Below are 15,186 nucleotides of genomic sequence, written 5' to 3' on the forward strand. Positions count from 1 at the left end.
GATAAATAGAAGCCATTATTACATGTTAAATTGTACAATTTTTGGTTCTTGTTCTTAAGACTAAAACAAGAGTGTTTCGATTTATAGTTACACTACCCTAGGTTGGGTGTGTCACTGATATATCCCTAAATCTTATCAACCAGTGCCTACACCACTAGTCATGTTTTCTTTACTGCCCTATCACCACCTCTCACCAACAGGAATGCAGAGCCTGTTCTTCTACTGGGTTCCCTTCTAGAAGGAATTTCAAGAAATCTGTTATGGTCTCTTGTCACCTACCCTGCAGCCTACACTTTGAGTGATCACTTTGCACTGACTATAACTGTGTTTTCCAGGCAGCTCTTCCCAGAGGCCAGGGTTCTCACTGAGTTTCCAAAGCTCACCAAGCCCAGACTGGACCTTGCAAAGCCGTGCTAAGCATTTGGATCTTTATCCTGAGAATACTGGGAAACAGAAATGTTTAAGCCGGAGAATGACTTAACTTCATTTATATCGTAAAGGGAATCCTCAGGTTGCTGGTAAAGAATGGGATAGAAGGTGAAGAGAAAGCCAGGAGAGGAAGAGGATCCTGTTGTCACCCAGGTGGGAAACAACAGAATCAGAATCAGGGTGGGAGACAGGAGAGGCAAACAAAGCACGAACTTGAGCTTAAGTCTCTTTGGAGGCAGAATTGATAGTACTTGTTGATGGATTCAGTGGAGGAGTGGGAAGGAACAGGGAAGTTTTCAATTTGAACATTTTGGTGAATTTATATAGCTCTGCCATTTACTAAAAATGAAAAGTAACATGATACTTAATAAAAACTTTACTCAGTGCCAATGGAATCAGGTTAAGTGCTTGACACTGCAGGGACCAGTGGGTGCTCTTCCGGCTTACAGCTGACCCTAAACAAACTTCAGGGTCCTGGCCCAGTCCCCGAAGGCCTCTCCATGGCCAGGAGCAGCTCACACTCCACACATAGGACTTCTAGGCATCCGCAAGCCTCAGCCCTGTGCCCAACCATCAGTGCCTTGAAGCAAATAAGCTTCTCTCCTTCTCTAGGCATATTCAGCCCCTCCTCACACTCATTCAGGGAATGGTCTCATTACACTGCACAGTTAAAGTGATCAGCAAAACGCCCCCAAGCACATTTCCGTTTCCCCAAGTCTGGGCTCTTAGTCCTAAAGGGCAGTAAGTAGGGGAGAGTTCAGCTTATAAACACCATTTTATGGCCAATAAAGAGTTCTTGAATTCTTCAAGAGCACAGTGTGGTTAAGAATGTCCATAATGGCCAGGCTCGGTGGCTCACGCCTGTAATCCCAGCACTTTGGGAGGCTGAGGTGGGCGGATCATGAGGTCAGGAGATCGAGACCATCCTGGCTAAGATGGTGAAACCCCGTCTCTACTAAAAATACAAAAAATTAGCCGGGCGTGGTGGTGGGTGCCTGTAGTCCCAGCTACTGGGGAGGCTGAGGCAGGAGAATGGTGGGAACCTGGGAGGCGGAGGCTACAGTGAGCCAAGATCACCCCATTGCACTCCAGCCTGGGTGACAGAGCGAGACTCTGTCTCAAAAAAAAAAAAAAAAAAAAAGACTGTCCATAATTCCCAATATGAAGCAGAACACTCAACATCTTCCAGACTGCAGTGTCTGCACTCAGATACATGGAAACTTCACCATCTTCTCCAGAAACAAGGGAGAGATACTTACTTCCCATTTAAAAAAATAAAGGACGATTCAAATGAATTAAAAAGATAAAAGCAACTTCCAAGAATCACTTGCTTTGGCAAAGAAGCTAACCTTCCTAGGCATACTTGAGGAAGCCTTTCAATGGGATGAGCTTCTCCTTCCTGCTCTTACTCAAAGGCACTTGTTAGATCTGAAATGACACTAGATTTGCTTTCCAGAGCAGCTGTTACAAAATGACTGGATTTAGAGCAAGGTATCTTTAAGACAGGGTGGGGAAAGGTGAACATTCCAAGGGACATATTTAAGTATGCAAGATTCTGTGTACAAGAAGACCCTTGGTTCAATGCAAAGCCTAGTGAGGAGACTCCACACCATCGTGGCTCCCTTTGCCTTGTTTCCTTTGCCTCCCTGACTTTGACTCTGTGAGGTACCTATTTGTTTCCTTCTCTGAGACTGGCATTCAGCTTCACTTTGCCAGCCTCTCTGGCAGCAGCAGTCAGTAGTAATACTCATATCCTTTGCTCAGCCCTTTCTGTGTACTCGTAGGCAGTGTGCTAAGTGCTTGACATGCATCATCTTATGACCCTATAATAATTCCACGAGGCGATGCTATCATTATACTCAGTTGACACGTGAAAAACACCAAGTCGGAGAGACGAAGTCCTTTCCCGGAGGTGGCACATTTGATAAGCATCAGAAGTCAGGTTTTCATGACTTCCAAGCCCAAGCTCTTTCCACTTTGACTTCAGTCTTTTCTTGTTCCCTCTGGCTTGCACTTTCTCTTTTCAGCTCTGCATTCAGCTGACTTCCCCATAACAAATTGATCTTGCCCACTTCTCAGGTGCCCTGAGTGTTCCCTGGCAACCAGCTGGTCTGGAGGGCCTCATCTAACCATGTCATTGGGAAGTTCTCTCTGCTGCCCTGCCTGGCAACCTTTAACACCAGCCAGTTCCTTGTTCCATGCACATTTGCTAAGAGGAGCATGGGTTTTTCACGTATTTCTCTCTCTCTCTCTTTTTTTTTTTTTTTTTTGAGACGGAGTATTGCTCTGTCGCCCAGGCTGGAGTGCAGTGGAACAATCACTGCAACCTCTGCCTCCTGGGTTCAAGCAATTCTCCTGCCTCAGCCTCCTGAGTAGCTGGGATTACAGGTGCGCACCACCACACCCAACTAGAGACAGGGTTTCAACATGTTGGTCAGCTGGTCTCGAACTCCTGACCTCGTGATCCACCTGCCTCAGACTCCCAAAGTGCTGGGATTACAGACCTCCCAAAGTGCTGGAATTACAGGCATGAGTCACTGTACCTGGCTTTTCATGTATCTCTATTTTCATTAACCAGATGCTCCTGTGTTATCATTTAAATTAAAGTAACAGCAATCAATTTTCAAGCTCAGGATCTAAGAATACATTTAAGATCTCAAAAATGGATTGAAAAGAATGTAAATTTAACTTGTAATTGGATACATGGAAAGTTAATGGTAAGTAAAGATATTTCAAATTCAGAATCCTTTGAGGCTTTTCCTAGAGATGAGAAATTATGACTTTTAAAAAGACTCTGTGTCTTTTTAATGTATATTTGCTTATAAATATGTTCGTTCATGAAACTGCCAGAGTGTCCCAGGAATGTCAGTCTAAAATGTAAATTTACTATTTTGAGAAGGTTATTACTTCTTCAGCTTATTAGAAATAAGCCAGTGTGAGATCAATAATTACCTTTTGGAATGCTGAATTATTTACTGTATTTGATTATCTCGTGTTGCAGGAATACAGTAGGTGTTTAGTTGGATGAATTAGAAAGAGTACCTAAATTGTTTTTACCAGTTACAGAGCAGAGTGGAGAGGAATGTTATGTGACTTAGGCTACCCTTGGAATTTTTCTTAAACATACAGTTGTTTGAGGATTTACTCAATAAAATACTGTACTGGTACAATAAAATGGGTATCCTGTTTCCCCAAAGCTAATGACTTTCTAAAGCACTTGACTTTCTTACTGTAAGATTAGCACTATTATTTCCAGGCCAATCAATAGGCACAACTCCAAGATTAAGAGCAATTTGGATCATTATTCTCTTTTCATTACATATTCATTATTTTCTATTTGAATAAGGCCCATAATCAGTGTTATTTACCAATCTTTATGGTGAAACTTTAAACTACTGATTGTTTCTGTCTTTGCAGGTATTAAATGCCATTTCAAATATCCTTTCAATAATTTTGTAGTTGCTAATGAAGTCCATTTTCCCAGATTTTTCAGTCCACTGAAAGAACATTGAACCCCCAAGAGTCTTTAAAAGGTATTTGTTGTTTAATTGGTGGCAGCTGTTCCTTAGAAAGTTACCTAAGTATATAAAAGTGATTTTTCTCCCCTCTTTAATAGCTTTTTATCACCGTTTAAGGGTTATCCTTGAAATACATGCAGACTACATATGAAGGTCTCCTGAAATGCTTTGATATTATAAATTTTAAATATTATAATTTTAACACATGCAAGAAATTATAGGATAGTACCCTTTAATTTTGGATTTAATTACTAAAGCTTTAACAAAATGTATTCTCTTGGCTTTCTGGCTAGATTTCTTCAGGAAAAGTTATTAGTTTATTGTAGTTAATTCTAAAGCATGTACATTCTGAATTACTTGAATACAACAATTTTTCTGCTTTGTCCTTGAATTCTTTCCAAAAATCATAAAGTATTGGATATATACAGTAATAGCAGATTTGCTTAAATGTCACTATTAATCCAGTTTATAACCCCTAACATTTTGTACAAGGAATTTCAGAAAGAAACCCTTACATAGACATCTAATGTCCAGAATAACCAGAGCCAAACATAATGATTCTACAGTTGAAGGATAGCCAAGATGCACATTTTGTGAGTGTGGTTTTACTGGGAGTCTGTGTGCAGATGAAATATGGCTTTTAAGAACATAATCTTCATGGAAAAGGCTTTTCTTGTCATAGCACTGGGCTGACTTTCAAGCCAAGGTCAAAGTACTTTCTGCGGGTCTATTTTTAGGTTTCCCATTTCTCAACAGGAGGCTCCCAGTTTTGAGTTAGCGCAATGCAGACTGGACTGTGCCCTAGAAGGAACAGGAATGCTTCCTCTTTGTGGCTTCCCCTGCATCTACCTGCAGACTTCCTGCTTTACACAGCTCCAGGGTGAATGGGCATTCTCCAGCTGGCTGCCTTCTGTGGTCATCTTGCCCCAGCAAATGCTATAGTCTCTCTTAAGGCAAAGGGATATGCAGGGCTCACTTTCCTCTTGCCTCTTTTGGATTTTCTAAAAACGTGGCTACCTTACATTATTGCTATTAATCAAGAATTTTCCAGATCTTCAAACTGCAAACCCAAGGGGGGGAAAATGAGGTCAAAGTGATTTAATTTAGATTGAGATGGAAGACACCAGGAAACAAGAGTATGTTAATCAAATATATCAAATGCTATTTCTTTGTCTTTGAAACTGAATACAGAGGACATACAAGTCTGTAAATAAATTAATAAATTAATGCGTGTATTTTAGTTTTATGTTATGTCTTTTCATTGAAAGGGGCAGAAGAATGAGGATGAAGAAAACCCGGAAGAAAGACAAGCAATCAACCTTGACATAGGCAGAAAATATCTACTGTAATAATTATGTATCACTTTCCCAAAAGGAACACTAGATTGTTAAAAAGAGTAATCCCTGAATGTGTTATAAGTAGTGCTTTGATTTTATGAATATATGTTCTTAAAATATTTTCCTTTCCTTATTTTCTAGTGAGGAAAGATTTAAATATCCTATCCTGGATGCTGGAAACTGTTGCATCCTCTTCCCACCAACCATTAACTTTTACTTCCTTGCGTAACAGCCCCATCTTGTGGTTATTTGTAAATTTTCCACTAAAGATATGTTGCATTTTCACAGTTACGGGCATAAGTGGAATCCTCCCTTTTTTCTTTCCTAGTAGGCTGAATGAAATTAAGCAGGAAAGAAGAACGGGCATGCATGAATTCAGTTTAAAAGGCCAAAAACTGGTGAGGGAAATACAGGGCAGGTATTCAGCAAGGATTGTTTGCATTAATGTTAAGTGAAGGCACAGTTATATTAATAGGTAAAAGGTAATACAATGAGGTCCCTCAAATGAGAACATCATTAGCTTCCTCATTATCTTTATTTATTTATTTTTTATTTTTTTATTTTTTTAAGACAGAGTCTTGCTCTGTTGCCCAGTCTGGAGTGCAGTGGCACAATCTGGGCTCACTGCAATCTCTGCCTTCTGGGTTCAAGTGATTCTGGCGCCTTAGCCTCCCTAGTAGCTGGGACTACAGGTACGAGCCTCCACGCCCAGCTAATTTTTGTATTTTTAGTAGAGACAGGGTTTCTCCATGTTGGCCAGGCTCGTCTCGAACTCCTGACCTCAAGTGATCCACCCACCTCGACCTCCCAAAGTGTTGGGATTACAAGCGTGAGCCACCGTGCCAGGCCTCCTCCCTCATTATCTCAATAAAGCTTCTGATCTGGCGCCTGTCTGCTTCACTAGGCCCAGGAGGCTTACCAGAGCTCGTACAGAGCTCTGCAATTCCAAACCCCTGTACTGGGGAACACCCTTTGGTTTCACATGGCAGAAATACAATAGGAAATAGCATCAGAAGAACGTGAAGGTAATGGCTCAGGTAACGGGAAAACCAGAAGGACAGAGGAAATGGGTGATTCAGAAAGACCTGACACAGGATTCTGAATGCCAGCAGGACTCTTTCTCCCTCCTGCGTCTCTGAGTGTTTTGCTCATTGTCTCATTTTCCCCTCTGCTTCTTTTCTGGCTCTTTGCAGTTTCCACGCTCACACCTGGGCTCATGGCTCTCTAACTGGAGGGAAGGAGCCCTCCTTTCCCATAAAGGTTTGAAAAAAACCTAGGGAATAAGTCTGATTGGCTTGTTTTGGGCCACGTGACCACCCTTTGATCAATTGCAATGGTCAGGGGAGTGAGGCACACTGATTGGCTCAGCTTGGGTAAGTAGTCCACCGCTGAAGGGAACCAACCACTGTGGACAAGGATGTAGGGTCATGTGAAAAGATATTTCACACAGAACATTTGTCTGGAGGGAGGGAGGGAAGGAGCGGTTTGTTTAAAGAAGGAAGAGATGAAGAGACCAACTTGGCTAATTGAAACAAACAGATTTCCTCCTTTCCTCTCCTGTGGTTGAGAGATGCCTGGCACATCTCTCAACAAATATTTGCTCGATAAATGAAAGATTTTCTAATTGAATAGAAGATCCCAGGGTAGGTGCAAATGGTAGTGGGGTGGGGATAAGGGTGTGTTTGCTATTTCCTGGAGCTGAAGAAATCACAAGGTTCCTTTCCTTCTAAAATTCTGGGGGTTTTCCACTCCCTGGCTATGGCCGTATATGGTCTCCCCTCTTGCTTAGAGTTTACACCAAGAAGGCTGGTTTTCATCTGCTTGACTCAGTGAGCATCTTTTTCATCCTTTGGGTATCTTCTCCTCTGCAGTCCTGGCTGTAGTGTTTGCATGCTCACTCTCTGAGCCTCCCTGTACTCTCTGCCCACATAGACCAGTACATACAGGCCTTTTAAAAAAGAGTTTGATTGCTAATCAGTCTGAGGAAAATAGAAAATTATAAGAACAGAATAAACATGAGGAAGTTTCAAAGGTTCAACAATCTTACTGAATTGTTTCTACTTTTTTTTTTTTTGAGAGGGAGTCTGCAGTTGCCCAGGCCGGAGTGCAGTGGCACGATCTTGGCTCACTGCAACCTCCGCCTACCGGATTCAAGCGTTTCTCCTGCCTCAGCCTCCCGAGTAGCTGCAATTACAGGCACGTGCCACCACACCTGGCTGATGTTTGTATTTTTAGTAGAGACGGGGTTTCACCATGTTGGCCAGGCTGGTCTCAAACTCCTGACCTCAGGTGATCCACCCCCCTCAGCCTCCCAAAGTGCTGGGATTACAGGCATGAGCCACCGTGCCCAGCTGATATAATTTTAAAATTATGAATAACATTGTGATGAATGATCTTGTGATATTTAACCACATCTTTGATCCTTAAAAGAGATTCCTGGAAACAGAATTATTAAAGCATACAAATATTTTTATTGTAAATTTATTTCTTTTCCCTCATTATACCAATTTTTAGAAAATACTAAAAATACATAGAAGAAAATATAATTTATGAAGTCACTACAAGGAGATAGTAACTTACTATTTTGTTGGATCATCTTTTTATGTGTACATATACTTTAAACAAAATAATTACAAAGACACTTTAATAATCTTTATTCACTTAATAAACTCAAAATAACAAATATTACTAAAAATTTTAAATGATGGTATCATACCCTTCTATATGGAGAAATATTATAGTCAAATTAATCAATGCCCCATTGTCGAATATTTACATTGTTTCCAATTTATGCTATTATAATCAATTCTTTTTTTTCTGAGATAGATTCTTGCTGTTGCCCAGGCTGCAGTGCAGTGGTGCAATCGTAGCTCACTGCAGCCTTGAACTCCTGGCCTCAAGCAATCTTCCCATCTCAGTCTCCCAAGTAGCTAAAACGACAGGCATTGCCACCAAAACTGGCTTTTTTTTTTTTTTTTTTTTTTAAGTTTTATTTTTTGTAGAGATGGGGTCTCACTATGTTGCACAGGCTGGTCTCAAACTTCTGGCTTTAAGTGATCCTCTAACTTCGGCCTCCCAAAGTGCTGGGATTACAGGCATGAGCCACCACACCTGGCCGATAATTATTTTTCATGAATTTTAATGCACATATCTGACGTGGACATGAGGAAGCATTAAAGTGGCATTATAAATCTTACAGCTTTAGGCATATGGGCATCCATCTGTGCTCTTGCCTGGGCTTTACTGATGTTAGGGGTTGGCCTGGCTGCCAAGGCCCAGATATTTAATTCCAGAAGTGGAAAGGCCTGGGGAAGAGGGATTAGTAGGATGAGAAGACAGCACATCATTTGTGACTTTTTCTCTCTTGCTCTGGTAAAATGTAAACAGAAGCAAAACCTCAGGTTGGGAAGCCAGCAGTGTAATTTGGCAACTCACTCGGAAGAGATGTGTTTGATGAGGAAGAGGTGAGATGATGGATACAGAGTTCCTGCATGGTGACAGGCACTCAATAAATAGTTACTTTTCCTGAGAAGGAGAAGGGTGAGGCACCTTTACATATCTGGACAAAAATACTTTTAAGCAGCAGTAAAAACTAAAGGAAGAACAGCTACTAGCACATGCAGATGAAGGAAAGAAAGCTTTGTGCAGCTTGTTTGTGTGAACGGCAAGCCCAGGGGTTTTGTTTTCTTGTGTTTACGTAGGAAAATCACAGACAGGGACTTCCCAAGAGACTGTTTCTGTTAGCCACTGTCTGCTCCTAACAGTTACAAGAACTGCTCTTCCTCCCACAGCTGCGGCAGGAGCATGCTTCTGCAGGGTCTCTGATGGGGAAGAACTGAGCTATTTAGGATTGAACTGCCCACCTACTGTTAAGTAATGTTCTGTCTGTAACACAGGATTTCCACTTAGGAAATGTGCTGTGCACTTGGCTGCAGCATTTACTATGCATCTGCTTTACAAGCCTGTTCTGCAGCTCCAAGGCCCAGCTCCAAACTGGCAAATGGTCCCTGAAGACTTTGCCATCAGAAGGAGCCAGGCCAGAGTTGGGATGGGGTAGGGTTAGCAACTAGTCTACTAGGAGGTCTGGTGGAATCAATTAGGAAAGTTAAACAGGAGAGCTCATCAGCGGTTGATTGCCTCTCCTAGAACAACCCCAGCTCACAAATACTCCCCAGAATCATTCAGGCAGCAGTGGGTGTGTAGAACAGGCCCTACTGCAGTATTAAGCTGGAAGGTAGTAAAGTTTTCTTATGGGCTTCCTTGAATCTGAGCTAAAGCCACAGTTTCCTTAATAGTTTTCCAATAGCACTCTATCTCTTATTAAAAAGTACAGTTAATCTGGACCTTCCCTCTTGCCGCCCCCGCCCCCGCCCCCCCATAATGTCAGAAAAGAAATGTGTTTCTGATAATAAATGCTCCTTTTGCTACATGGCTATATTTCATTAGGACTGTGGTTAGCAAATTGCTGCTGCACAACATAAAACTAAGCAATGAAACATAAGACATATGCCTTCTATAATACACTACTGATTAATACAGCTATTCTCTATCAAAAACACAAAAAGAGCCCCAACCAAATAGAGACCATGCCAACTTCCACCACATCTTCTTTCCCCTCCACCCCATAGCAAAACACCCAAACCATTATGTTTCCTAGGGAAATTTGGTTCTAAGCAACTCTTCAATAACAAACTACTTTTGAAAATGATGCTTACATTCCAAAAGAATCCTTAGATTCTATGGTGATAGATTATCTTGGAATGCCTAGCCATGCTGGTTTGTAGGAAGCAGAAAACTTGGTCCAGCAACAGTAAAGAGAATAAAATTACCTGTATTCCTATCCCATAAGACATATTTTGAGCACAATTTATCTTCATTATGATCATTAGACAGATTTATTAAAATTATAATTAAACAAAAACATACAACATAAAATTTACCCTCTTAACCATTTTAAAGTATACAGTTTAGTAGTGTTAAGTATATTCACATTCTTGTTAAACAGATCTCCAGAACTTTTTATCTTGCACAACTAAAACTCTATACCCATTAAACAACTTCCCACTCCCCCTTTCCCAACTCTTGGCAGCCAACACTCTAGTTTCTGTTTCTATGAATTTAACTACTTTAGATACCTCATATAAGTGGAATCATATAGTATTGATCTTTTTTGTGACTGGTTTATTTCACCTAACATAATATCCTCAAGGTTCAACCATGTTATCGCATGTGACATAATTTCCTTCCTTTTTTAGGCTGAATAATACTCCACTGAGTATTATTATTTTTAGGCTGAATAATATACATGTGGTATGTATATACCACATTTTGTTTACCCATTCATCTATTGTTGGATATCTAGATTGCTTCCATTTCCTAGCTATTGGGAATAGTGCTGCTGTGAACATGGATGTGCAAATATCTCTTTGAGACTTTGGTTATATACGGATATGGTTTTGCTCTGTGTCCCCACCAAATCTCATCTTGAATTGTAATCTCCGTGTGTCAGGGGAGGGGCCTGGCAGGAGGTGATTGAATCATGAGGCAGACTTCCCTCTTGCTGTTCTTGTGACAGTGAGCTCTCACAAGACTTGGTTGTTTGAAAATGTGTGGCACTTACCCCTTTGCTCTCCATCTCTCTCTCCTGCTCCACCATGGTAAAATGTGCCTGCTTCCCCTTCACCTTCCACCATGATTGTAAGTTTCTTGAGGCCTCCCAGCAATGCTCCCTGTACAGCCTGTGGAACTGTGAGTCCATTAAACCTCTTTTGTTCATAAATTACCCAGTCTCAGGTAGTTCTTTATACTGGCATGAAAAAGGACTAATACATATACCCAGAAGTGAAATTGCTGGGTCATATGGTAATTCTATTTTTAATTTTTTGGAGAACCACCATACTATTTTCCATGGCAGTAGCACCATTTTGCAATGCCACCAACAGTACACAAGGGTTCCAATTTCTCCACATCCTCACTAACGCTATTTTTTTTTTTAACTAACAGATTTTTTTTTAAATTACCTTTTTTCCTTGATGTCAATTAAGAAAATATTTTTAAATTGTCTCTTTTCATTAAGACTCTCTTTTAGTGCCCTTTGTATTTATTGAATACTTCGTAGGCATCAAGTTGTCTCATAAAGGGCTCACCTTATATAGAGGTTTATGGATGACTTATGTTAGCAAAAAATATTCTTGTGAATTAGATGATTTTTTTTTTTGAGATGGAGTTTCGTTCTTGTTGCCCAGGCTAGAGTGCAATGGTGCGATCTCAGCTCACTGCAACCTCCGCCTCCTGGGTTCAAGCAATTCTCCTGCCTCAGCCTCCCAAGTGGCTGGGATTACAGGTACCCGTTACACCCAGCTAATTTTTGTATTTTTAGTAGAGACGGGGTTTCACCATGTTGACCAGGCTAGTCTTGAACTCCTGACCTCAAGTGATCCACCTGCCTTGGCCTCTAAAGTGCTGTATTACAGGTGTCAGCCACTGCACCCAGCCCTGGGTCTGGGTCTTGATCACCCTAGACCATCCCGTCTTCCTCTGGAATTTGAACTTGAGATTTGTTCAAGCAGCTTTGATGATTGTTAATCCTTTTCTCTAATCCTGGAGAGATATGGAGGATTTCTCAATAATTAAGTGTTGAGATGGCCCTTTTCTGTCCCCACCCCACAAGCAGAATCAGGTGGTTAATGTTTCAGGCACAGGTCCAATCCTCTTCAATTTTTCCCTCTGAACAAAAAAGAGAGCCAATGAAGAATGGGTGACTAGATTTTGTAACTGCTCATTACGGGGCCATCTATTAGGCTTTTTAGTATGCAGTATCTTAATAAGCCAAGATATTATGGCAGAGGGTCCATAACTAATCTACTGTAATAAATAAAAGGAATGGCAGTAGTACTAGTATATTCTATGGATATAATGTGCAGCTTGCACAGTGTGACATTTTAAATAAACTTTATTCTTGAGGTATTTAAAAAAACATAAAGGCAGTAATGAAATATAGTGCACAACATTAGTTGACACAGCAATTCCTGCCTCTTAAGACCCTGTTAAATAACCAGAGCTTAAATCTTCATCTTGAAATGTACAGCCCTTCTATGATTTTAAGTGAGTTGTAAAACTTTTATGGAGTGTGTCCTAACTTTTTTTTAAAAAATATTCTCCACTTTTATAGCAAAGGTGACCCAGAAGTACCTTGTGAATAATAGAACAACATATTTAAGCCATAAATTCACCTTTCTGGACAATACAGAAGTCGTCTTAGTACTTATATCTCTGCTGGAAGGAAGCAGGAGCAGGGATGCATCTTGAAATGACTATTTACCCAAAACTTACTGATTTTAACTCTAGAAATAACTAAGTTTTATCTCAAATGGGCACACTTAACATGTCTGCTACCAAATTGAAACAAGAATTCAAAAGTTAAAGCTAGCTATTATAGAAACATAAAGTCAAATCTTTGCACAGCTGAGTGTTGAAACTGGGAGAAGTTCATTCTCTCAATATCTGGTTTATGTAATTATTAGTGTTTGGACATACAACTCTGTAAGCTGATGTGGGCCTGTGAGATGAGTTCATTCCCATATAGGGGGAACCAAATTTGACTCCAAATCTAATTAAGATACTCAAGTGCTTTCTAATTATGGCCAAAATTTCACTGGGTTGCAATTCTTCGATTATATCAAACTCTTGTACATTTTTCAATGAAGTACAAACAATTCATTTTCTATCATTCTTTGTTTCTTCTTTTTAAGCTTATATACTTTGAAAATAGTTGTATAGTTGTAGTCTATTAAATATATATGTCATATATAAATGCATACACACTGAATACACAGTTTGGTCTTTACCTTAACACTGTATGTGGAGCCTCATTTGGAGGTAATGATAATTAACGTTTTAAAAATGAGAAAACCACTGACTTAGGTATTTCTTCTCTTTCCCACTGAAGTCACATAGAATAACTAGATGATATCATAACCAATGAAAATCATTTAGTAAACAGCTTCTCGTAAGTGGTGTCATAGTAAGCATTATCCAAAGGACACTAGTTTTAGTGACTAAATAAAAGCTCCACTTCCTGTGAAATCCCAAGAAATAGCTACTTCCAAAAATATCTAGTAAGGGTGTACTTGTTTACTGAATTCAGAAGTCTTATTAAGATGGTTTGGATTATGCTAATATTCTCTGGGCAGTGAACCTGGCGGTGTGTCTTTTTTTCTTATTAGGAATTCACTGAATGCGCAAGTGAGCATTAGCTTCCTTTTTACCTGTACTCATTGTTCCTCCCTTCTCTTCTCTCTCTCCTCCTCCCTTTTCTCTCAGCTCCTAGCCTTCTTCTAAGGGAGGGGCCCAAGGACAGGGTCGACCAAGTGGGTGCAGAAGAGCAGGCTGCAAGGCTGGAAGGCAGGTGCATGACTGTTTCCCATGTGTGGGTGGGGGAAGGGGGCTGCGTAATCTCTCTAGTTGGACAGCAGGGGGGGAGAGAGGACGGCTACCTGTTACTTTAGGCCATGTTAGGTGAACAGGAAGAGTCCAAACTAGGTAAAATTTTGGTGGGACAGGAAAAGGACATCTTTTCCCTTTTGTCAATACACTCTTACATTCCTGTCTCTCAGAACACCTTCTCTTTCCCACTCTTCTCGGATCTTTGTATCTCCTTTTCCTAGGAGTTCTGTGAAATGGCTGTATATGCTTAACAGCCCCCAGATGTCGCAGGAGCCAGGAAACTAAAGGAGGTGGTAGACAAATCTACTTTGTATTGGGTAATTTATTGAGGGAACTTATAGACAGAAGCATGGTCTTGGGTGGCCCCAAGATAGATAGATCTTCACATGTTACTCTGCAAACCCAAGGCTTATCCACCCTAAGGAAAGGGTATATGTGCTCTAGAAAGACAATTAAACCATCCAGAACAAGCAAGAATGCTACATGTGTCATAGCCTATAATTTGTGTGAAAACATCAAGATTGCTTTGATCTAAAATCAGGAGCACATGTTCTTACACTAGGGACAGTAAATAAAGGAGGAATCAGGAGGCCTTCACAGAACTGGGGCTGATAAAAAGTCAAGATGGTGGATTAGCATCCAAGATGGAGTCACTTTTGTCTCCACAGAAGGTAAAAAAGAGGCAAGTTGGTGGGATATGAAAGGAGGCAGAAGAGAGAAGAGAGAACAAACCTGGAGAGATATCCAGATCCATTGCTGAAGGAGGGAGCAGGGAGTAGTATAGGCACAGAAGATCCTGTGGGTTGGGGTGGGGAAAGTGTTCAGAAGCCTCACTCCCAGGGCCACTATGTTTAGGCGCCACCCCAGTGGTTCACCTTGCTTCCTCTTATGCCTTCCATCACAATCTAAAATGGTCAAACCATCATATTGCTTTACAGAATTATTGAAAATTCTCTTCAATGATAGCCTGTATAGATTATTTCTCAAGAATTTATATCCTCCAAAGTGGAAGGAAATACAATCCTTTAACACGCACACACACACACACACGAGAGAGAGAGAGAGAGAGAAAGAGAGAAAGAAATTCTATCTTGATTTCATATGGATAAAATGTATACTTGGTATTACAAATATCCTTGTAGCTTTCATTTTACATGTACATCAGTATAATTTTTTTTAAGACAAACAACTAGCATGAAGGAGTTTTTTAGCGTAATAGATCTGTATCCTGAAGGTGGTTACATAAATGTGTATGTGGGTTAAAATTGTATACACCAAAAGAAAAAGTCGATTTTATTGTATTATAATTTGTAAAAATAAAATAAAACATTTTACTGCCATGAAAAGCCCATCTTCCATATAAAACCCAAAATCTGTCTTTGTGCCTAGCATAAAGGCTAAGGTGACTGTTGAGTAGTGAGTAGTGACTAGATTTGCTTGAAAGGCGCAGACTTGCT

The 15,186-nt window shown here is 40.4% G+C and overlaps 1 protein-coding gene across 1 annotated transcript in view; it reads left to right on the forward strand.

Annotated features, from left to right (window-relative positions):
• UPP2 (uridine phosphorylase 2) overlaps nt 1–15,186 on the forward strand; it is a 132,146-nt gene that overhangs the window by 13,833 nt on the left and 103,127 nt on the right. Inside the window, 1 exon segment of the mRNA XM_007965023.3 lies at nt 10,947–11,036. Coding sequence (XP_007963214.3) covers nt 10,947–11,036 — 90 coding nt within the window.

The sequence above is a fragment of the Chlorocebus sabaeus genome, chromosome 10, assembly GCF_047675955.1.
Source record: "Chlorocebus sabaeus isolate Y175 chromosome 10, mChlSab1.0.hap1, whole genome shotgun sequence".
In the NCBI taxonomy this organism is placed as follows: Eukaryota; Metazoa; Chordata; class Mammalia; order Primates; family Cercopithecidae; genus Chlorocebus; species Chlorocebus sabaeus.